This window comes from Ictalurus punctatus, chromosome 12, assembly GCF_001660625.3.
Source record: "Ictalurus punctatus breed USDA103 chromosome 12, Coco_2.0, whole genome shotgun sequence".
Lineage (NCBI taxonomy): Eukaryota > Metazoa > Chordata > Actinopteri > Siluriformes > Ictaluridae > Ictalurus > Ictalurus punctatus.
Genome location: NC_030427.2, coordinates 32,250,484 through 32,274,460, shown reverse-complemented (window position 1 = coordinate 32,274,460; position 23,977 = coordinate 32,250,484). Strand labels below are relative to the sequence as shown.

The 23,977-nt window shown below is 43.9% G+C and overlaps 3 protein-coding genes and 1 non-coding gene across 5 annotated transcripts; 3 read left to right on the top strand and 1 right to left on the bottom strand.

Moving 5' to 3' along the window:
* Nucleotides 1-841: 841 nt before the first annotated feature.
* trnaq-cug (transfer RNA glutamine (anticodon CUG)) lies at nucleotides 842-913 on the top strand. Its single transcript has one exon. It is a non-coding gene; the product is annotated as a tRNA-Gln (tRNA).
* Nucleotides 914-1,149: 236 nt separating this feature from the next.
* On the top strand, nucleotides 1,150-3,698 carry rbx1 (ring-box 1, E3 ubiquitin protein ligase). Its single transcript, NM_001200542.1, is given in 5 exon segments — nucleotides 1,150-1,240; nucleotides 1,866-1,944; nucleotides 2,842-2,912; nucleotides 3,074-3,159; nucleotides 3,334-3,698. Coding segments are annotated over 5 exon segments (327 nt in total). The 5' UTR covers nucleotides 1,150-1,162; the 3' UTR covers nucleotides 3,347-3,698.
* On the bottom strand, nucleotides 3,694-8,358 carry st13 (ST13 Hsp70 interacting protein). 2 transcript variants are annotated; one of them, XM_017481934.3, is made up of 13 exons: nucleotides 8,200-8,358; nucleotides 7,690-7,808; nucleotides 7,534-7,579; nucleotides 6,697-6,799; nucleotides 6,530-6,603; nucleotides 6,352-6,418; nucleotides 6,132-6,216; nucleotides 5,811-5,921; nucleotides 5,477-5,579; nucleotides 5,260-5,376; nucleotides 5,120-5,183; nucleotides 4,875-4,963; nucleotides 3,694-4,512 (listed from the first exon to the last, which is right to left on the bottom strand). In XM_017481934.3, exons 2-13 carry the CDS (start codon nucleotides 7,797-7,799, stop codon nucleotides 4,381-4,383), a joined length of 1,101 nt encoding a protein of 366 aa, XP_017337423.1. In that variant the 5' UTR covers nucleotides 7,800-7,808; nucleotides 8,200-8,358; the 3' UTR covers nucleotides 3,694-4,380. The 2 variants fall into 2 exon arrangements, with proteins under 2 accessions (XP_017337423.1, XP_017337424.1); XM_017481935.2 differs by having other exon boundaries at nucleotides 8,095-8,351.
* A 926-nt stretch (nucleotides 8,359-9,284) lies between these two features.
* On the top strand, nucleotides 9,285-21,972 carry xpnpep3 (X-prolyl aminopeptidase 3, mitochondrial). Its single transcript, XM_017481912.3, has 10 exons — nucleotides 9,285-9,496; nucleotides 9,704-9,826; nucleotides 9,933-10,319; nucleotides 16,195-16,379; nucleotides 16,583-16,645; nucleotides 16,871-16,984; nucleotides 18,542-18,627; nucleotides 20,229-20,412; nucleotides 21,275-21,395; nucleotides 21,546-21,972. The coding sequence occupies exons 1-10, from the start codon at nucleotides 9,439-9,441 to the stop codon at nucleotides 21,716-21,718; spliced, it is 1,494 nt and encodes a 497-aa protein (XP_017337401.1). The 5' UTR covers nucleotides 9,285-9,438; the 3' UTR covers nucleotides 21,719-21,972.
* The last annotated feature ends 2,005 nt before the right edge of the window (nucleotides 21,973-23,977 follow it).

Genomic DNA, 23,977 nt, shown 5'->3' with positions numbered 1-23,977 from the left:
CCCATGCTTCAAGGGTTTACCCCAGGTACTCCCGGTTTCCTCCCTCTGTCCAAAGACATGTCTTGTAGGTTGATTGGTATTTCCAAATTGTCCGTAGTGTGTGAATGGGTGTGTGACTTGTGCCTGGCGATGAGTTGGTACCCCATCCAGGGTGTCCCCAGCCTTGGGACAGGCGGTACAGAAAATGGATGGATAGTCTGACTAAGCTTGACTACGGAATGGAAATCCTGTTTGGGTTAAATTCGTTTGTCTAAATGTCTGTTCTCAAATTTAAATTATTGAACCCCAGGTGGAGGGACATCAGTCTCTGTGGTTCACATCACTCCTATGGAAGAGCACAATGAAGGATCCCAGAAGAGGTTTCTAAAAGAGAAAGAACCTAAAGTTATTTGTCTTTGTAAGACACCAGGGCACGCAAGTGTCCCGTTTATTTAACTAACTATGCTGAATTTGTTGAATTTGTGTAGAACTCACTTTGGTTGAAATGTGTTGTGTTTACATTGGCAGAGGCTATTACAATGGCAGGCTGGCATCGTATTAGCAGTGTGCTTTAATTTTTAATTAATTTTTTTATTTTGTACATTTTTATCTACATACACATACAGTCCACTCTAAAAGTATTGGAACAGCAAGGCCAATTATTTTGTTTTTACTATACACTGAAGACGTTTGGGTTCGAGATCTAAACTTGAATATGAGACAATCATATTCAGCTTTCATTTCCTAGGGTTAGGGTTAGGGTATATAGGGTTAGAGTATATACATACGCACGTAGTGTATATATATGTGTGTGTATATATATATATATATATCAGTGATGTATAGAAGCGTCTCACCGTCCGGTTCCATGGTGTAATGGTTAGCACTCTGGACTCTGAATCCAGCGATCCGAGTTCAAATCTCGGTGGAACCTGACTATTTTGTTAATATTATTTTTTCATACCCTTAAAGTATAATTACACATGTGGATTTATCTCAACTGTAAACATTCTCTAAAAACGGTCTAAAATACACTCGTTCTTCACCCTCCTGAAAACTCTGTCAGTTTAAACCTGAACAGTCTGAAAACGACCCGGAGGAACATAAGACTTGAGCGAGATCTCGCGAGGTCTCGTATAAACTGCGCTTCCTCTCGCGAGATTCTGAATCGCGTTGCTGAAACATGGCGGCTGCGATGGACGTCGACACCCCGAGCGGGACAAACAGCGGCGCCAGTAAGAAGCGTTTTGAAGTCAAAAAGGTAACGAATGACCAGAAAATAAATAAAACAGACTTAAAAACTGTATATTAAATGATTATATTAGAGGTGAAGTGAGTGGCGGTGTGTTTATATAAACAGGTACAGAATGTGAGACTGTTTCCTGTTCTCAGTAGCTAGCTGTGCTACACTCATGGGATGAGTAGGCACAAAATACATCTACTCTATTATTTAAAAATATATAAATGTATATCGTTTTGCTAATATATCCGAGTTTTGTCGATAATCCTATTTCTAAATCTAACGGCTAGAATTTTCTCTGACTTGCTGGAGTTATCTGTCCTAATCTACAGGAGACTAATCCCAGTGTCTTAATCTCACATGATGTTTATTGGACAAAAAGTATTATGGAATAATGTTTCCTGCAGTGTGTTTTGAACTTTCTTCTGGGGTTATTTTAAACCACCATGCTCAAACTTCTCAAAATATTTATTTATTTATAATTGATGTGTATATATTTACATTTTATGGCATTCATTCTATATTTGTTGTCAGCAATCACTGGAATTGAGACCATCAAGACTTCCCTTTTGTCTCTGTTTGTTTGTTTGTTTGTTTGTTTGTTTGTTTGTTTTATTGTTAACATGCATCTCGTGCTCTGTTCCAGTGGAATGCAGTGGCTCTGTGGGCCTGGGACATCGTGGTGGATAACTGCGCCATCTGCAGAAACCACATCATGGACCTGTGTGAGTGTTTCCTCGTTCACCTGGAAACAGAAACATCAAGTTTACACACCACCTTTACATTAAGTGCAGTTGATTAGCTCAGTGAGGTGTTGAGGAGATCATGTAGCTAACAAGGAGGTCAGAGGATAGAGAGCTCTAACGTTCATCGCCAGTGATCTGGTTCTTCGTTGCCTTCCAGGTGTGAAGACCCCAAAGAGAACAAAATTATCCATGCGCTCTGTGCAAATGATGTGATACACTCACCGCCTACTTTAAAAGGAACATCCATGCAGTTAAGCAGCCAATCATGTTGCAGCAGTGCAATGCAAATATATTTTTTATATATATATATATATATATATATATATATATATATATATATATATATATATATATATATATATTTATATATTTGCAGGCAAAAATATATAAAACCATTGCGTGAGCTGCAGTTCTGTGCGTGGAAACGCCTTGTCGACGAGAGATCAGAGGAAAATGGGCAGATCGGTTCGAGCTGCCTGGAAAGATCTAGTCACTCGTATAATCACTCTTTACAAACGCGATGAGCAGAAAACCATCTTGACGTGCAAAAGATCAAACCTTGAGGTGGATGAGCTACAAGAGCAGAAGAACAAGAATCTGAGGCGGGCATGGGCTCACCCAAACTGGACAGTTAAAGATAAGAAGGGATTAAATATAAATAAATAACCTGGTCTTTTTCTAGTCTTTACAGATTTCGCAGCAAAAATCGCAATGTTGTGGTAGAGCAACAAATTCAACTGATCGTGTCGACTGATGCTACGGAGCGTCTGGTCCGATTATTTCTTCACTTCCATGCTCACAATTTTAGTTTCTGCCTTGCAGCCAGTTCCCGATTACTGTTTGACGTGTCTGTGTGTTTTGTGTGTGTGTGTGCAGGTATAGAGTGTCAGGCCAATCAGGCTTCTGCCACATCAGAGGAGTGCACAGTGGCCTGGGGAGTGTGTAATGTAAGACACACAAGTTGTCGTTCTCTTCACTGCATTTCTATACCTCAGTGTTTTGGATGTAATAGAATACAAGTTAATATGCATCATTGTACAGGTTGTGGTGCTGTAATACTGTGTGTGTGTGTGTGTGTGTGTGTGTGTGTTCGTGTGTGTGTGTTCAGCATGCATTTCATTTCCATTGCATCTCCCGATGGTTAAAGACGCGGCAGGTGTGTCCTCTGGACAACAGGGAGTGGGAGTTCCAGAAGTAAGTGACCTCTCTCTCTCTCTCTCTCTCTCTCTCACACTCACACACACACACACACAGTGTACCACAGCTAAAACCAATAGGCTGTACATTTGTGTTACATAAGTGTACACTTTATGCTTTTGTATGTGTGTGATTGCTGACTGGAATGTTCTGTTGTGCTCTGATTTTCAGGTACGGACACTGAACTCCGCATGCATCCTTTTTGTTGAGTTTTACTTTTGAAAGGCATCTTGTATCACCTTTCAAAATGTTTAATAAATACCGTGTGTGTTGTTGTTATAGTTCCACTGGGTGTTAGTTACTGTTACCAGCTGGAAGTTTATTATTTTCATATAAGATTGTCTGTCTGTTTTATTCCTCTTACACCAACAATTAAAGAAAGTCATGTTATACCCAAATGATATTTGCACCCCCTCCTTCCCATCTCTCCATCCCTAGTTGAGAACCACTGTTTTATATGAACACAGCATGGCTGATTTTGTTTCATGATGCATTCTCCTCCAATATTAAAAACCCACAAGGTGTCAGATCTGCAACAACCGAAACCTTTATTGATTGAAATCGTCGTTCAGAGATAGAAATAAATGCTCCTGGATCAAGGGGGTAAGAAAAAAAAAAACATTTTGCCATGTGATTTTCCTGTTTTGTTTAGAGAATAGAACAGAAAAAAACCCAACAATCCAGAAAACTTTAGTTAAGACCTGACTGGATGGAATGATGATCAGTTCAGCTCTTTTAGAATAATCTCAGAGTCAGTTTGGATTAAGTGCAGTAAGAGACTAGTACACAGTCAAGGTGAAAAGACATTAAAATCAGTCCGGTTCAGTATCAAAGGCAGTGATTGGACCATTTCAAACACCAATCGCAGCCCGGTTCTGTTGACAGTGTGATTCAGGACTGTTCCAGGAAGTGTTAAACGGAGACCGTGTGGTCTCCCCCTTTCTTTTTTCCCCTTTAATGATTTACACTGATTAGCTGTTCCCTATGCCTAACTCCTTCATGGTGGTGTTCCAACGCTCTTAAATAGTCCTGAAATCTATCTAGTGTGTGAGTTAAAAAGCATTTACTACATGTTTATCTGACCTCCATCCAGTCACCACCCGTGTTAGTGCAGAGGAAGAAATACATCATGTAAGCGAGAGAGAGAGAGACAGAGAGGGGCAGTAAGCGCTATTTCAGAGCATTGACCTCATCACTAAACACGTGTCCTTCGGCCGCCTAGGCCTGCGGGTTGCTGAACTTGGAGCTCAGTTTGTTGATGAGAGCCATGATCTTCGGGTTGCCCTGGTATTTGGAGATGTTTGCTGGATTCTGAGCCACGTCCTGGAAGGCTGCCATCACTTCAGGGTCCTACACACACACACACACACACACAATTATCTTTATTGCATCAAATATAAAATACCTCAACAACTGTTGGAGAGATCCACATTTCAATGGGTAGTCGTATGGCATTGTGGGTAACGTAGGAACCCATTAACTACATTGAAAACGAGGTTCAAATCAGAACCTGGGCAACTCTGAAGGTAAGATTTTGTTTGTGAAGATTAATATGCACGTCATTAAAGGATTTTCCTCCTTTAATGGCATAAAAACCCTTTTTATTCGTTACTTGATTTAACTAGCATTTTTAAGTAGCTACAGATGAAGGACAACGTTGATTTGACGGCACTATTACGGCATTTTGAACTGCTTGGGGATTGGTTCCACACCTTCATGGCCATGAGCACCTCGGGGTCGTTAAAGAGCTCCTGCAGGCCGGGCATGCCGAACGGAGCTCCGCCTGGAAAACCTCCTGCACCTACAGGAGCACGGAACATACACACCACAGAACATTAACACCCAACCAGCTTCTTATTTGTGCTGCATCGCATCACACACGCACACACACCTCTGTATTTATTATCACCACATGCGCACACACAAACACATCTCTGTTTATTATTATCACACACACCTGGGAATCCTGGGAAGCCTCCTTGTGCTCCTCCTCCTCCTGCCTGCTGCCTGGCTTCCTGCTCCTACACACACACACACACACGTGTTAACAGTACTCTATCAGATCCAGTGTAAAGGCACTACACCGCTCTGTCTCACCCTCTGTGCTTTCTCATGCTCCTCCCTCGCTTTCTTCACTCGCTCCTGCCGCTCTCTGACCTCTCTCTCCTCTCGTTTACGCTCGTATTTACGCCGGTGCTCCTGGATCTTGTTGGCCTGTGAAAGAACACACACACATACACGGGACACTTACTCAGTGAGATATCAAATGCAGACAGACAAAAAGTGGGACATATCGAGGTGTGTGTGTACGCACTTTGGGTTGAACCTCCTTCAGCATGGCACTGGTATCTTCATCATAGTCCAGTTTGCAGGCTGTGGCCAAATCTTTAGCTGCTTCCTCCCAGTGACCAAGTAACCTGAGAGGGAGGGAGGGAGGGAGAGAGAGGGAGAGAGAGAGGGAGGGAGAGAGAGAGGGAGAGAGGGAGGGAGGGAGAGAAGTTAAAACCTTATAAAATTTTAATAGTCATCTCTGAGGCTTTATCATCCACATTACACCCAACCCCACTTCAAAAATGTTTGAAAGTGATGATCACACTCGCGCGCACTCACACAGGGTTATTGAGCAGTGATGGAGTGAACGTCCTCACCTGTGTGCTTTCCCTCTCCACTTATACGGCTGTGCTGAGTCGGGGTTTATATCTATCGCTCTGTCACAGTCTCGAATCGCAGCGTTTGGCTTCTGCATCCTGATGTACACACTGCCACACACACACACACACACACACCTTATTCACATAGAACACACTGTACAACAATGTAAAACAATTAGAAACATACAACTCTATGCTTAAATAGAAAATATGAAATGTATAAGAAATAAATTCTATAAACAATTAAAGTAAAAAAGTTCTAAAACATACTTATGCTTATACTAACTTATATTACCTGTGTGTGTGTGTGTGTGTTACCTGGCTCTCTTGGCATAGAGTATAGCTGATCGTGGATTCAATTTGATGGCATCAGTGAACAGATCCAGACTTTTCTGCAGCTCTCCTACACACACACACACACACACACACGTTATCTTACTATATTGCTTTATTCAGTTCTGTTACACTGATCCAGTAACTGAATTAACTGTAATATCAGCAGTAGTGGTTGTGTGAGGTGTGTGTATGTGATCCTCACCCTCTCCCAGTGCGTCGATGGCCTCCATCTTCTTCTCGTTGGCCTGGTCCATCATCTCCTCTGTCACCTGAAATTTTGAAGAGGAAAAACCATCAAAATTCCACCTTCTGGGTCAGGCTCTGCTCTTCACATCTACAGCAAAAGTAATAGCGCCGCTAGATGACATAAAACCGAGCACCTCCAGGTTCTCATAGTCGCCCATCTCCTGAACCTCGTCCATGTCTGGGTCGATCACTCCATCATTTTCTATTTCTGTAGAGGAGAAACAGCTCACCTCCTTTAACCACATCATGAGATTATACTATCATCAGGTGCTTCACTGCCATGTTCACACTACACAGTTACCTAATTCACTCTCCTCACTCTCGGAAGGCGGGGCTGGAGCCGGCTCTGCATGAGGGGGCGGGGCTGTTTTAGGAGGCGGAGCTGCATCACATGGACAGCTTCCCTGTGTGGAAGTGAGAGCAGCCATGTTGAGTATTTAGTGTGTGAGCATGTTTTCTTTACTTACACTGTGCAATCAGACACGTGCTCGACTCACCAGCACAACCCCACCTTCACCTGTTACGCTAACACGCTAACAAGTGACAAATCACTTACAGTTGGTCTCTAGCTACAGTTGCTTGGGGGCGTGGCCGATCCAGCATTTTTAGTTCTAATGAGAAATGGTTGTAGCTATAAATAGCTTTTAAAGCTTAATAACTAGTCAAAAAACTATTTAAATAACGCACCGAACAGAGTGAAAATCATGTGTTCACGTGTTTCGTTCTCGTCTTTGTTCTCAGATTTAAAAAAAAACCCAAGCTAACTGTGCTAGCGTCGTACATGCACCAGAGGCACCAACAACCTCCCGAGCTTTATCCGTAAGATCTAACCGTATACATATTTAACACGTGATCGTATACGAAACCACAGTTATAAGTCTTTCTCCTGTTTTTGCTGGAAATAACTGGAGAAACATCAAATAGTTCGACATGATTCGTTTGGAGTTGCACAGAATAAGGAACATTTTAGTTCAAATGGTGCTTCGTGGCTGAAATTGTGGCGCACACACACACGTGACACGTTGCTGCTTTGTCACATGACGGTGTGAGTGATGGGTTAGTGTGTGTTAGAACTGGATAGGTGGAGGTGTCTGGTTTGGAATCTGTTCATGTCTCACACATCAACACTGTGGATCACCTGGCAGCCTGAGTTTTTAGGCAGGGGTGGAATAGTCGCTCCCAATCTGAAACACACACACACACACACACACACACACAGAGGAGGAATGAGTAATGTATCAGTGAGGCACGAGTAATATGTAAGCGTGATTGTGATTATGATTAGTTTGCTAACCCATGCAGCCAGGTCCGGAAGAACTCCATCTCGGGCAGGTGCAGCACACCTGGGTTCTCCTTACACATCTGCACGAAGCATTTCAACTCGGCCACTTTCCGCGGGTCCATCGCCAACACCTGACAACAAACAATTCAATTATTTATCAATGTATACACGTTTATCACACAGTACTGAGTGCGTTATGAAACTTCACACTATGCCACAGTCTGCATGAACGTGGTCAGCGTGCACTCCTCACTTTCAGGTGGTTTATTATTATAATTATTATTATTATTATTATTATTATTATTCATTTAAATAAAACGATTTAAAACCCTGTGTGTGCAAGCGCGGGACTTTAACACATAATAATAATAATAATCCATAACTGGAGCAGCACGCGCACGTTCAGGCTGCACGTACGTCACGCTGGATTAATCGCGCGCCCTCGGAACAGAACAGAACCTTCTGGAACTGAGCGACCGTTAATCGAGCTAGCAGCTACATGATCCCGCGTTCCGACGCTACCTGGTTGTCAGATGGAACAGGAACCTGGATGACGAGCCTTCTTGCCTCCGCGATTACAAACTCGTAGCTCGCGAAAACGTAACCGTAAACCCCGCGCTCCGACTGCAGAGTAGAGAATTGTACGCAGGCGCGGAACGGACTGGAAACTCTTCAACCGATGTACGGGTCCTGCTTCAACCCGAGTCGCGCTCTGGATGTCGTCAGCGTGACAGCCGACCAATCAGAGAGGGCGGAATCCTCCGCGCGTGGGCCGGCGTTTCCGTGGCAACACTCACTGACTGCTCAGTCAGAAGCAGTGTATTACTCCGAAGGATTAAAGTAGAACCCTTAATCAACAGTTAAAATAAAATGAAAATGAAACTACGTTAATACATAAATAAATTAGGTTCAAGTAAAGCACTTGCGTGACTAATAAAACAACAACAATAACAACAACAATAAAAACAATAATAATAGACGATGCTTTTTAATCGCGTATCTTATTTAGTCGAATAACTAAATTCCTTTTGTTTTGTGCAACTATATTTTGAGCGCATTGAAAATAATAAACACAAAAGATATTCATTTCAATTTATATAATTTTCATATGGTACATACTGTAGCCTGTATATATAATCATAGTGTTACTGCTCTTAATTATTGTTTGTTTTTCCGTTTTTTTTATTCTAAAAATTGTATCATGACGTAAAAATAAAAATGCCAAAACGCTGGTATTTTTTTACAGTCGTGTTTTTCATTTTCTTTTTCAGACTCGATGTAATATATTTATTTATTAATACGAATAATTTTACGTTTTCACCTAACCCTCATTTCTCCTAATTTACTAATTACTGTTTAAAAATCCCGAACTTAACTTTTTTAAATGATGGCCCTAACATTTTATACATCCTTTTCATCCTAAATGTGTTGTTAAATCTTTGCGCTTGAACCTTTTTTGTTTTAGCTTTATTTAGCTTTATTTAATGTTAAATGTATTTCATCACGCGTTTATATTTAGCGATTTAAAAACAAATAAACAAAAGAAATAAGTACACATGATGAATGATAGGTTTTAGTTCCGGGAGTGATAGGAAAGGGGGCGGGGCTGACCCTGGAGGCGCATGCGTACTGACCGCTGTACTCGCATGTTTTGTGTCCTCGGTGTCACAGCCGGAGTGTCACTTTTTAATATTTATATGTTTGTGTGTTTATGTTTATTTATGTTATGAAATCCAACATTTTGCGCGCGAGTAAAGTAAAATGCTGCAGTTTCCTGCTACATTACTGAGAGCTGCAGTGAAAACTCACCTGAGTTCAGGTACAAGTTCTCATCTCATTCTCATCCCTCTCTACCTTTGTGTGTGTGTGTGTGTGTGTGTGTGTATATATATATATATATATATATATATATATATATATATATATATATATATATAGAGAGAGAGAGAGAGAGAGAGAGAGAGAGAGAGAGAGAGTGAGTGAGTGAGTGAGTGTAAAACTCAGGATACTTTGCGTGTCCATGCAGGTGTGTTAAAGTGTGTGTGCAGGAATGCGTGGGTCAAAACTGGAGGATGGAAGACCAAGAAAATACCTCAGAGATACCTGGGACAGCCGAGTCCCTATACACACCCTCACCTCATGAAACACGGTGAGACACACATTTAATTTCCCATCTAAAGTAATAATAACACACTGAAACACAGAAAAAAACATTCCTCTCTCTCTCTCTCTCTCTCTCTCTCTCTCTCTCTCAGGCGAGGTGACTCCCGGTGTGACTCAGACGGAGTATGAGCTGCGTCGGCAGTGTCTGGCATCCCTGATCGAGTCCCGTGTACCCGACTCGTCCCACGTCCTCATTATCCTGTCTCACCCGGTGCGCTACATGACTAACGACATCCCGTACCCGTTCCACCAGAACCAGGACTTCCTGTATCTGACGGGCATGCTGGAGCCCGACTGCGCCCTCGTAATGTATGGCTCGCCCCGCCCTGACCGCACCCTGCTCTTCGTCCCACCCAGAAACCCCGCCCGGGAATTATGGGATGGACCGAGGTCAGGGCGAGATGGAGCTGCTGCTCTCACTGGCATCCAGACCGTCCACAGCATCGAGGAGCTTGGCTCTGTCCTCAGTGCCGTTAAAGGTAAAGCACACTGACCGACGAGGGTGTGAGACACAGACAGGTAGGAACATAGACAGACAGATGGGAAGACAGACAGGTAGAGACATAGACAGACAGATAGATGGGAATACAGACATGTAGGGACATAGACAGACAGACAGACAGACAGACAGATGGGAAGACAGACAGGTAGGGACATAGACAGACAGACAGACGGGAAGACAGACTGATGGGAAGACAGACAGGTAGGGACATAGACAGACAAACAGATGGGAAGACAGACAGGTAGGGACACAGGCAGACAGATGGGAAGACAGACAGGTAGGGACACAGACAGACTGATGGGAAGACAGATGGGAAGACAGACAGGTAGGGACATAGACAGACAGACAGACAGATGGGAAGACAGACAGGTAAGGACACAGACAGACAGACAGATGGGAAGACAGACAGGTAGGGACACAAACAGACAGATGGGAAGACAGACAGGTAGGGACACAGGCAGACAGATGGGAAGACAGACAGGTAGGGACACAGACAGACTGATGGGAAGACAGATGGGAAGACAGACAGGTAGGGACATAGACAGACAGACAGATGGGAAGACAGACAGGTAAGGACACAGACAGACAGACAGATGGGAAGACAGACAGGTAGGGACATAGACAGACAGACAGACAGATGGGAAGACCGACAGGTAGGGACACAAACAGACAGATGGGAAGACAGACAGGTAGGGACACAGACAGACAGATGGGAAGACAGATGGGAAGACAGACAGGTAGGGACATAGACAGACAGACAGACAAATGGGAAGACAGACAGGTAGGGGCACAGACAGACAGATGGGAAGACAGACAGGTAGGGAGACAGACAAACAGATGGGAAGACAGACAGGTAGGGACACAGGCAGACAGATGGGAAGACAGACAGGTAGGGACACAGACAGACTGATGGGAAGACAGATGGGAAGACAGACAGGTAGGGACATAGACAGACAGACAGACAGATGGGAAGACAGACAGGTAAGGACACAGACAGACAGACAGATGGGAAGACAGACAGGTAGAGACATAGACAGACAGACAGACAGATGGGAAGACCGACAGGTAGGGACACAAACAGACAGATGGGAAGACAGACAGGTAGGGACACAGACAGACAGATGGGAAGACAGATGGGAAGACAGACAGGTAGGGACATAGACAGACAGACAGACAAATGGGAAGACAGACAGGTAGGGGCACAGACAGACAGATGGGAAGACAGACAGGTAGGGGCACAGACAGACAGATGGGAAGACAGACAGGTAGGGACATAGACAGACAGGTAGGGACATAGACAGACATGGGAAGACAGACAGGTAGGGACATAGACAGACAGGTAGGGACATAGACAGACAGACAGATGGGAAGACAGACAGGTAGGGACACAGGCAGACAGATGGGAAGACAGACAGGTAGGGACACAGAGGGACTGATGGGAAGACAGATGGGAAGACAGACAGGTAGGGACATAGACAGACAGACAGATGGGAAGACAGACAGGTAAGGACACAGACAGACAGACAGATGGGAAGACAGACAGGTAGGGACATAGACAGACAGACAGACAGACAGATGGGAAGACCGACAGGTAGGGACACAAACAGACAGATGGGAAGACAGACAGGTAGGGACACAGACAGACAGATGGGAAGACAGATGGGAAGACAGACAGGTAGGGACATAGACAGACAGACAAACAAATGGGAAGACAGACAGGTAGGGGCACAGACAGACAGATGGGAAGACAGACAGGTAGGGGCACAGACAGATGGGAAGACAGACAGGTAGGGACACAGACAGACAGATGGGAAGACAGACAGGTGGGGACATAGACAGACAGACAGATGGGAAGACAGACAGGTAGGGACACAGACAGACAGATGGGAAGACAGACAGGTAGGGACATAGACAGACAGACAGACAAATGGGAAGACAGACAGGTAGGGACACAGACAGACAGATGGGAAGACAGACAGGTAGGGACACAGACAGACAGACAGATGGGAAGACAGACAGGTAGGGACACAGACAGACAGATGGGAAGACAGATGGGAAGACAGACAGGTAGGGACACAGACAGACAGGTGGGGACATAGACAGACAGATGGGAAGACAGATGGGAAGACAGACAGGTAGGGACACAGACAGACAGATGGGAAGACAGACAGGTAGGGACATAGACAGACAGACAGATGGGAAGACAGACAGGTAGGGACATAGACAGACAGACAGATGGGAAGACAGACAGGTAGGGACATAGACAGACAGACAGACAGACAGATGGGAAGACCGACAGGTAGGGACATAGACAGACAGACAGATGGGAAGACAGACAGGTAGGGACATAGACAGACAGACAGACAGATGGGAAGACAGACAGGTTGGGAAGACAGACAGGTAGGGACACAGACAGACAGGTGGGGACATAGACAGACAGATGGGAAGACAGACAGGTAGGGACATAGACAGACAGGTAGGGACATAGACAGACAGACAGATGGGAAGACAGACAGGTAGGGACACAGGCAGACAGATGGGAAGACAGACAGGTAGGGACACAGACAGACTGATGGGAAGACAGATGGGAAGACAGACAGGTAGGGACATAGACAGACAGATGGGAAGACAGGCAGGTAAGGACACAGACAGACAGACAGATGGGAAGACAGACAGGTAGGGACATAGACAGACAGACAGATGGGAAGACCGACAGGTAGGGACACAAACAGACAGATGGGAAGACAGACAGGTAGGGACACAGACAGACAGATGGGAAGACAGACAGGTAGGGACATAGACAGACAGACAAATGGGAAGACAGACAGGTAGGGGCACAGACAGACAGATGGAAAGACAGACAGGTAGGGGCACAGACAGACAGATGGGAAGACAGACAGGTAGGGACACAGACAGACAGATGGGAAGACAGACAGGTGGGGACATAGACAGACAGACAGATGGGAAGACAGACAGGTAGGGACACAGACAGACAGATGGGAAGACAGACAGGTAGGGACATAGACAGACAGACAGACAGATGGGAAGACAGACAGGTAGGGACACAGACAGACAGACAGATGGGAAGACAGACAGGTAGGGACACAGACAGACAGACAGATGGGAAGACAGACAGGTAGGGACACAGACAGACAGATGGGAAGACAGATGGGAAGACAGACAGGTAGGGACACAGACAGATGGGAAGACAGACAGGTGGGGACATAGACAGACAGACAGATGGGAAGACAGACAGGTAGGGACACAGACAGACAGATGGGAAGACAGACAGGTGGGGACATAGACAGACAGACAGACAGATGGGAAGACAGACAGGTAGGGACATAGACAGACAGACAGACAGATGGGAAGACAGACAGGTAGGGACATAGACAGACAGACAGACAGATGGGAAGACAGACAGGTAGGGACATAGACAGACAGACAGACAGATGGGAAGACCGACAGGTAGGGACATAGACAGACAGACAGATGGGAAGACAGACAGGTAGGGACATAGACAGACAGACAGACAGATGGGAAGACAGACAGGTTGGGAAGACAGACAGGTAGGGACACAGACAGACAGATGGGAAGACAGACAGGTGGGGACATAGACAGACAGACAGATGGGAAGACAGACAGGTAGGGACATAGACAGACAGACAGATGGGAAGACAGACAGGTAGGGACATAGACAGACAGACAGACAGATGGGAAGACAGACAGGTAGGGACACAGACAGACAGATGGGAAGACAGACAGGTAGGGACACACAGACAGATGGGAAGACAGATGGGAAGACAGACAGGTAGGGACACAGACAGACAGATGGGAAGACAGACAGGTAGGGACATAGACAGACAGACAGATGGGAAGACAGACAGGTAGGGACATAGACAGACAGATGGGAAGACAGACAGGTAAGGACACAGACAGACAGACAGGAAGACAGACAGGTAGGGACATAGACAGATGGGAAGACACACAGGGAGGGACACAGACAGATGGGAAGACAGACATTTAGAGACATAGACAGACAGATGGGAAGACAGACAGGTAGGGACATAGACAGACAGATGGGAAGACAGACAGGTAGGATCATAGACAGACAGACAGATGGGAATACAGACAGGTAGGGACATAGACAGACAGACAGATGGGAAGACAGACATTTAGGGACATAGACAGACAGACAGACAGATGGGAAGACAGACAGGTAGGGACACAGACAGACAGACGGGAAGACAGACAGGTAGGGACATAGACAGACAGATGGGAAGACAGACAGGTAGGGACACAGACAGATGGGAAGACAGACATTTAGGGACATAGACAGACAGACAGACAGATAGTAAGACAGACAGGTAGGGACACAGACAGACAGATGGGAAGACAGACAGGTAGGGACATAGACAGACAGACAGACAGATGGGAAGACAGACAGGTAGGGACATAGACAGACAGACAGATGGGAAGACAGACAGGTAGGGACATAGACAGACAGATGGGAAGACACACAGGTAGGGACACAGACAGATGGGAAGACAGATATTTAGGGACATAGACAGACAGACAGATGGGAAGACAGACAGGTAGGGACACAGACAGACAGATGGGTAGACAGACAGACAGATGGGTAGACAGACAGGTAGGGACATAGACAGACAGATGGGAAGACAGACAGGTAAGGACACAGACAGACAGACGGGAAGACAGACAGGTAGGGACATAGACAGACAGATGGGAAGACACACAGGTAGGGACACAGACAGATGGGAAGACAGACAGACAGATGGGAAGACACAGGTAGGGACACAGACAGATGGGAAGACAGACATTTAGGGACATAGACAGACAGATGGGAAGACAAACAGGTAGGGACACAGACAGACAGATGGGAAGACACACAGGTAGGGACACAGACAGATGGGAAGACACACAGGTAGGGACACAGACAGATGGGAAGACAGACATTTAGGGACATAGACAGACAGATGGGAAGACAAAGAGGTAGGGACACAGACAGATGGGAAGACACACAGGTAGGGACACAGACAGATGGGAAGACAGACAGGTAGGGACATAGACAGACAGGGAGGGACACAGACAGACAGACGGGAAGACAGACAGGTAGGGACGAAGACAGACAGGTAGGGACATAGACAGACAGATGGGAAGACAGACAGGTAGGGACACAGACAGATGGGAAGACAGACATTTAGGGACATAGACCGACAGATGGGAAGACAAACAGGTAGGGACACAGACAGACAGATGGGAAGACACACAGGTAGGGACACAGACAGATGGGAAGACACACAGCTTGGGACACAGACAGATGGGAAGACAGACATTTAGGGACATAGACATACAGATGGGAAGACAAACAGGTAGGGACACAGACAGATGGGAAGACACACAGGTAGGGACACAGACAGATGGGAAGACAGACATTTAGAGACATAGACAGACAGATGGGAAGACAGACAGGTAGGGACATAGACAGACAGATGGTAAGACAGACAGGTAGGGACATAGACAGACAGATGGGAAGACAGACAGGGTCATAGAAATCCAGATGGGAAGATGGGTAGGTATGGACATAGACAGACAGACAGATGTTAAGATAGACAGATGGGACGACAGACAGGTAGGGACATAAAAAGATTGACAGATGTTAAGACAGACAGGTAGGGACATAGATAGACAGATGGCAAGAGACAGATAGGGACATTGAAAGACAGACAGAAAGATGGGAAGGCAAACAAAGAGTAAAAATAGATGAATAGATTTAAGATTTAACAGTTTAAAAGATGGACTGTCTCTCTCTCTCTCTCTCTCTCTCTCAGGATCTATGGTGTGGTATGACGGTTCTCAGCCGGTTCACCCTCGGCTCCATCAGACCCACGTGCGCCCCCTGCTGGAGGAACAGATGTCGGTTCGCCCCCTGCGGCCGCTCACTCACTCTCTCCGGGCGATAAAGAGTCCCTCAGAGGTGGAGCTGATGAAGCAGGCGGGACACATCACCGCACAGGTACGTACTGTGTCACTCCTTTATCCATTCAGTTTTCTCCAGAGAAACAATGAAGTCATGATTATTCTTGAACAAAATAGTTTTATTAAACTTAATCCCACGGCTCTGTTGGATTCTGGATTCTGATTGGTCAGAAGGCTTGTAACACGACCACAGCTTTCGGTTATAATGTGTGTGGACTGATTGTTCTTGTGTGTTTTAAGGCTTTCAGGAAAACCATGGCCATGTGCCAAGGGGACATCGACGAGGCACTAATATACGCTAAGGTAAATTTAAATAGGTGTAAATCAATGCTACGTTAAGATGTAGGAGGTGCTAATTTGTGTACCCGAGGAGAGGCTAGTCTGTGCGATGGGAAAGGGTGAAGTGCGAGTTAAAAAAAAAAAAAGAAATGCTTGAATTACAGCTATAGTGTGTATATGTATGAAAAGAGGAAAAAATATGACACTTTTATTTTTATCCTCTTCATGTTGCACAATGTCTCTCTTCAGTTTGATTTCGAGTGTCGAGCACACGGTGCTAACTTTTTAGCGTATCCTCCAGTGGTTGCCGGCGGAAACCGAGCGAACACGCTTCACTACATCAACAACAACCAGATTGTCAAGGTAACATAAATTAAGTGTAAATACTATATTTTCATATCACAGTGACGGCTAACTTTAATGCTAGCTAGCAAATTTTGTATGTAGCCTGTTAAGATAGCGAGTTTCCTTAATGACTTCTAGTTACAAATAGAAATGTGACTGATCACATACAGTGGTACATATCTGTGAGGGGCAAATGTATGTGAACCTTTGTTTTCAGTATCTGGTGTGAGCCCCTTGTGCAGCAATAACTGCAGATAAACGTTTGGGGTAACTGTTGATCAGTCCTGCACATCGGCTTGGAGGAATTTTATCCCGTTCCTCAGTACAGAACAGCTTCAACTCTGGGATGTTGGTGGGTTTCCTCACATGAACTGCTCGCTTCAGGTTCTTCCACAACATTTCTATTGGATTAAGGTCAGGACTTTGACTTGGCCATTCCAAAACATTACATTTATTTTTCTTTAACCGTTCTTTGGTAGAACGACTTTACGGTCGTTGTCTTGCTACATGACCCGCTTTCTCTTCAGATTCAGTTCATGGACAGATGTTCTGACATTTTCCTTTAGAATTCACTGGTATAATTCAGAATTCATTGTTCCATCAATGATGGCAAGACATCCTGGCCCAGATGCAGCAAAACAGGTCTAAAGGATGATACTACCACCACCATGTTTCACAGATGGGATAAGGTCCTTATGCTGGAATGCAGTGTTTTCCTTTCTCCAAACATATCTCTTCTCATTTAAACCAAAAATTCTATTTTGTTCTCATCCATCCACAAATTTTTTTTTCCATTAGTCTTCTGACTCGTCCATGTGATCTTTAGAAAACTGCAGAAGGGCAGAAATGTTCTTTTTGGAGAGCAGTGACTTTCTCCTTGTAACCCTGCCATGCACACCATTCTTGTTCAGTTTTCTCCTGATGGTGGACTCATGCACATTAACATTAGACAATGTGAGAGAGTTTAGTTGCTTAGTTACCTTGCGTTCTTTGTGACCTCGTGGTCTATTACACGTCTTGCTCTTGGAGTGACCTTTGTTGGTCTCCACTTCTGGGGAGGGGAACTATGGTCTTGACTTTCCTCCATTTGTACATGATCTGTCTGACTGTGGATTGGTGGAGTCCAAACCCTTTATACATGGTTTTGTGACCTTTTCCAGCCTGATGAACACCAACAACTCTCTTTCTGAGGTCCTCAGAAAGCTCCTTTGTTCTTGCCATGATACACTTCCACAAACAAGTGTTGTGAAGATCAGACTCATCCCACTGATTGAAAACATTTGACTCTAATTTCTCCTTCAAGTTAACCTGCTAATCCACAGGTCCACTTACTTTTGCCACTCACATGTGTAATGTTGGATCATTTCCTCAATAAATAAATGACCAAGTATAATATTTTTGTCTCATTCGTTTAATTGGGTTTTCTTTATCTACTTCTAGGACTTTTGTGAAAATCTGATGATGATTTAGGTCACATTTGTGCATATATTGAAATATATTGAAAATTCTCACAAACTTTCAAGCACCACTGTAACAAAGAGTCTGTCTCTGTCGCTCTCTCTCTCTCTCTCTCAGGATGGAGAGATGGTGTTGTTGGATGGCGGTTGTGAATATTTTGGCTACGTCAGTGATGTCACACGCACGTGGCCCGTGAGTGGAAAGTGAGTGACATCACCAGTTATTAACATCGGCACTCTGTATTAAGTGTGTGCAGTGAGGTTTTAATACTGAAATTACACACTGTTCAGAAGTTACGTGAGAAATATACACACATGCGGCTGATGTTCTTAAACGCATCTTTCTTGCATGACGTTGGCTCGACTGAGGAGCAGTCTTAAGTCCAGTGCCACAGACAGTTTGACGTGACAATATGTCACGCTGAAATACATGTTTTGGCTGTAAATCCACTCAAAAACACAATGGAATGTCATTCAGGGACAATATTAAATACATAAGTATGTCACTTTTAATTAACTGATTTTACCATCGCTTTAGAAAAGGACAAGCATGTTAAATCGAGACATTGCCGATAAAAGGAGTGGATTTTTTTTTATTTTTGGATAAAATTATGAATGAACATAAAGTGGGCTTTTAGAGTAAGAGATGAGTGCACAGTCAGATTATCCTTCAGATCAAAATAGTGAATTAAAAGCATGATAAAATCTCCTGTATCCCTCACACACATTACGATTTCATGACCTTGATTTAATATCTCAAGGCATCATTAAATTGTGAGCATGAGTAACTACTGGAGCACGATATAAAAATAAAAAAAGATAAAATAACAGTTTGTGTTGAGGGCGCACAGTAGCTTAGTGGTTAGCAAGTTCTACTCATACCTCCAGGGTTGGGGGCTCGATTCCCACCACGGCCCTGTGTGTGTGGAATTTGCATGTTCTCCCCGTGCTGGGAGAAGGGTTTCCTTCGGGTACTCCAGTTTCCTCCCCCAGCATACCATTGATTGACTGATTGGCATGTTCAATGTGTCCGTAGTGTATGAATGGGAGTGTGAATGTGTGCCTTGCAATGGATTGCCACCCTGTCCAGGGTGAACCTTGTGCCCCATGCATCCTGGCATAGGCTCCAGGCTCCCCACGACCCAATAGGATAAGCGGTATAGAAAATGGATGGATGGATAGAACAGTTTGTGTGGGATCAAGTGCTGTTGTGCTATGTGCTGCTGAATAATGGAAGCCATTTTGTTAAATTAAACCCGTGATTAATGTTAAATTAACTAGCACTATTCATGCAGTAATATATTGGTGATATATAAGACTCCTGTTAGATTTATTTCAACACTCACCATCTTCTCATTGTATTGTATCGCTGTTTTAGTCATTTTAAATTTTTAATTTTTAAAATATCTCTTGGTTTCCATGTTACACTTGATAGCAAAGGGAAATATACACTATTTACTTTTTCACTCTGCATTTTCTATCACTGATTCTTTCAGGTTTAAAGGTGAGTGTTTGTGTATAAAGGTGCTCTAGACGTCTATTGAAAGACCCCACCTTTCGGGGCTTCTGCGCTTCTAGGTGTGAACTATACATAAATGATTTTAATCATCTGAATGAGGAGCTGAGAAAAGTAGCTGCGTAACCCGACTCTGAATATGAGGAACTTTCACCAAAGTAAATATTGATGTAACCTTTGGACTTAAGTTGCTGCCTCTGAAAACAGTCCATAATTATCTATTATCTGATAACTGTCTATCTATCTAATCTGTGTGTGTGTGTGTGTGTGTGTGTTTGTGCTTGCGCAGGTTCAGTGAGGTTCAGCGGTGTGTGTATGAGGCCGTGTTGGAGGTACAGTCAGCATGTTTGTCTCTGTGTGTTCCTGGAGTCAGTCTGGATCATATTTACTCATCCATGCTCACACTGCTGGCCAAACAGCTGCTACAGCTCGGTGTGTTACCACACGACACGGACCACGCTGACGCTCTCAAGGTATTCACACTGTGTGGCTTCTCGATAACTCCTAACATGCAGCTAACACACACATACACCGCAATCATAGTTAGTCTTGACATCCTAAAGTTGATTAATTTCCTATAGCAGTCTGTCCTCAACTGTTTTGTTCCTTTTATACCGCAGCAATTTATCAACAATTGCAATTTTTGTAAGATGTCACATCTTACTTTTATCCATCTTTTTGTGGAATGTTCTGTGACACAAGGTAGTTCCCGTTCTCACGTACGTTATAGCAGCTACATAAGCAGTCGTTCCCTCACCAGCCGCAGAGAGTAAAAAGCTCTGTCCTGAAGACGTCAGAAACCTTAAAGTTACAGCTTTATTACTGACTGTTACAAAGTGCTCACACTGGAGACTCCTTCCATAAATGTTGCATAAACATCTCCTTACAGAAAACTTCACCATATCAATGATTACACACCTGTTTTTTTTTCTGTAAAATAATTCGTTTTGCCTATTTTTACTGCAGTGTATCTGCTTTTTATCACCACACATTTTATCATCCACAACAAAATACACAATGTTTCAACATATTACTCAGTTTGATTAATAACAGCTGTTATAAATATAAAATAGGTAGTAAATATGCTTGCAAATCTGAACATATTAAATCCTAGCTTGAATTTGGATGAACTCACTGTATTTTATTCACTGTCTGCTCTTTTTGTGTTCTTATATGGCTGTATCTGTTTCTCATGTCTCTTTTTCTTATTTTCTTCTCTCTCTCTCTCTCTCTCTCTCTCTCTCTCTCTCTCTCTCTCTCACTTATTCATGTCAGTCTCCTCTTTATTTGCTCTGTCATCTGATTGTTTACTCACTCTCTCTCCCTCCGGTTTAGGCTGTGCGGCGTTACTGTCCCCATCATGTAGGTCATTACCTGGGTATGGACGTTCACGACACTCCTGAGTTGTCTCGCTCACAGCCCCTGCAGGCCGGTATGGCCATCACCATCGAGCCTGGTGAGAAACACTTGCATTGCTCCTCATCTACAGAACTTCCTGTGTTTTATAGATCTCATGTCATTTGATTGATGCAGTTAATAAAAATTGACCGCTCTCCTCTTTTTCTTCTTATTATTATTTCATCTCTCTCTCTCTCTCTCTCTCCAGGTCTGTACTTCAGTGAGGATGACGAGTCGTGTCCACAGCACTTCCGTGGTCTCGGTGTGCGCATAGAAGACGACGTGGTGATCCGAGAACAAGGCGGCCCCCTGATCCTGTCAGCACACACTCCAAAATCAGTGTGTGATGTGGAAAGAGTCTGTGCACAGTCGGAGGGATAAAGGCCTGGTTCTGCATTACTCTACTCACCTTTGTGTTTAGTACTCTTTGTGAAGTACCATTGTCTCAGGAAGCTACAAGAGTGACGAGGTGATGTTTAGGATACAGCCGAGCACTGGAGACATGTTGTAACCCCGTGTGCACCATGAGCCCGTATGTGTGTGTGTAAAAGTATGACTGTGAATTGCCTATTCTGGTTGCGTTCTTCTCTGAAAGTGTTTTTTCCAGTCACATTAAAATTGTGATTTTAAGAAAAGCCATGTTTACAGGTTTCCATATTAATGCTTTAATTAAAATTGAAGTAGGCGTGATAAAGCCTCAATAAACCCGGCATCCGTAGTAAAATACGTTATAAAGCTCGGATGTGGACAGCTATAAATTCTCACAGGACGCAGGACGGAGACAAAGTGATGAAACCCAAATAATATAAACATGTGCGATTTCATTTTCTCCTTCCTGGCGGACATCAAGCTTCTAGAACAAAACATCCATTTTTCCACTCAAGATCACAGATATGACTGCAACGATCAGAGTTCATGAAAACAGATTTTCTCAGGGGTAGAAAGAAAGATGGAAATAAAGAACATGTTTATCAGTGATTTATCAGTCCACTCATTCGCAGTCCTGCTGCGTTGTAATATATTTGACACATTTTAATATCTTTTCTCAGAAGTCAGACACTCAGGAATCCACACTTCTGATCTCTGAATGCGTTCTACATGGGGGGGGGTATGGATGGAAACTGATATAGCAAATTTACTGGCCTGCCTCAATATTTTCATCAACATTAACCGTTTCTTTAACACTAAACGCCCCTCAAGGCAACATAATCTCTCGATACCGTGATGTTCACCCTCATGTTATTCCCTAATAATGCAGGTACAAACACTTGAATGAACAAAAAAAAAATCTACCATTGTTCAGAACTCAAATTTATCTAATGGAGCAAAAAAAGCCAAGGTTCTTGAGATGGGGTCTGAGCCGTGACTCATTTTTCAATGTCGGTTAATAAATTAAACTGTATATTCAGGTGCAAGATAATGGATGGTTTTTATTCACAAGTATGTGATTGGGTTCTGAAATGATATCATTACATAATATATAATATATATTTTTCCTGTACTGTGACATAGAAAAAAAGGATAAGACGTTTAGAGACATGAAAAAGGCTGTTTGTTTGTTTTTGTTTTTTTGGAGGGATGATTTCAGAAAAGCAGGAATTTTAAATGGATTTCAAGTGATTAAACTAACAACATGGACCATTTTAATCAAGTGTCAAGCCAACTTTTCATTTGCCCAATGTCAGGGCAGTTCACCTAATAGCTGCTCTTTCCTTATGTCGTTGTTGTTGTTTTAAATAAGTACGATAATAATATTATGAAACTTGACGAAAGAATGAGGAATTATCGTTGAATTGTTGTAACTATCGTGATATTCGCGACGAATTCACAGTGGCCTGTCAGTGTTCCTCTCAGAGACACGGTCTCGTTTCATCACCGTTGTGATTTCTTCACAAAAAAACAACAAAAAACAATATAAAACCGAATCAAAAACCAAAACATAAATCAAGGAGCTTTCAAATCCGAAATAATCCGGGAAAAGCCGAGCACCGACACCGGATCCTTCTCCTTTACCCCCTCCTTTTCCCCTGTAATGTACCTCCAACCCTCCCTCTTTCCCTTCAGTGCCAAAAGGAGGAGAAACAACAAGCCGCCATTTTGTTTTGTGCGGCCAGAGGAGCGGAGGAGGCACGAGAGGCAGACCGAAAAGAGCCGCTCCAACCCCGGCTACGGCGCGCACCGAGATCCGCCGTCTTCTCAAAGAACAAGAGAAAGACGAAAGGAAGGAATAAAACCGAAAGGTGGAAATAAATTATAGAAAAATTCACTCGGTGAAAATCTGAAGAAGAGGCGGAAGGGGATTTAAAAAAAAAAAAAAAAAAAAAACGGGAGGGAAAAAAAACCCTGCGGAGGGACAACAGACGGAGAGAAAGAGGAAAGAGGAAAATAAATAAATAATTGTTTCTTTTACACTTTTTTTTCGTCGGCGAGTACGGAATGGATGCACTGCTCGCGAAATGAAAAGACGGAGGACGGCGTAAAAGTGAAGGACGTCCACAACAAAGTGAAGAAAAGAACCGAGAAGAAGTGAGAGAAAGAAGGGAGAAATGAAGGCGCAGGGGGTCACGGCACCAGAAAAGCCTGGGACGCATTTATCAGAACCCCGTAAAATCGCGGAGTGCATCTCGGATCTGATCTAAA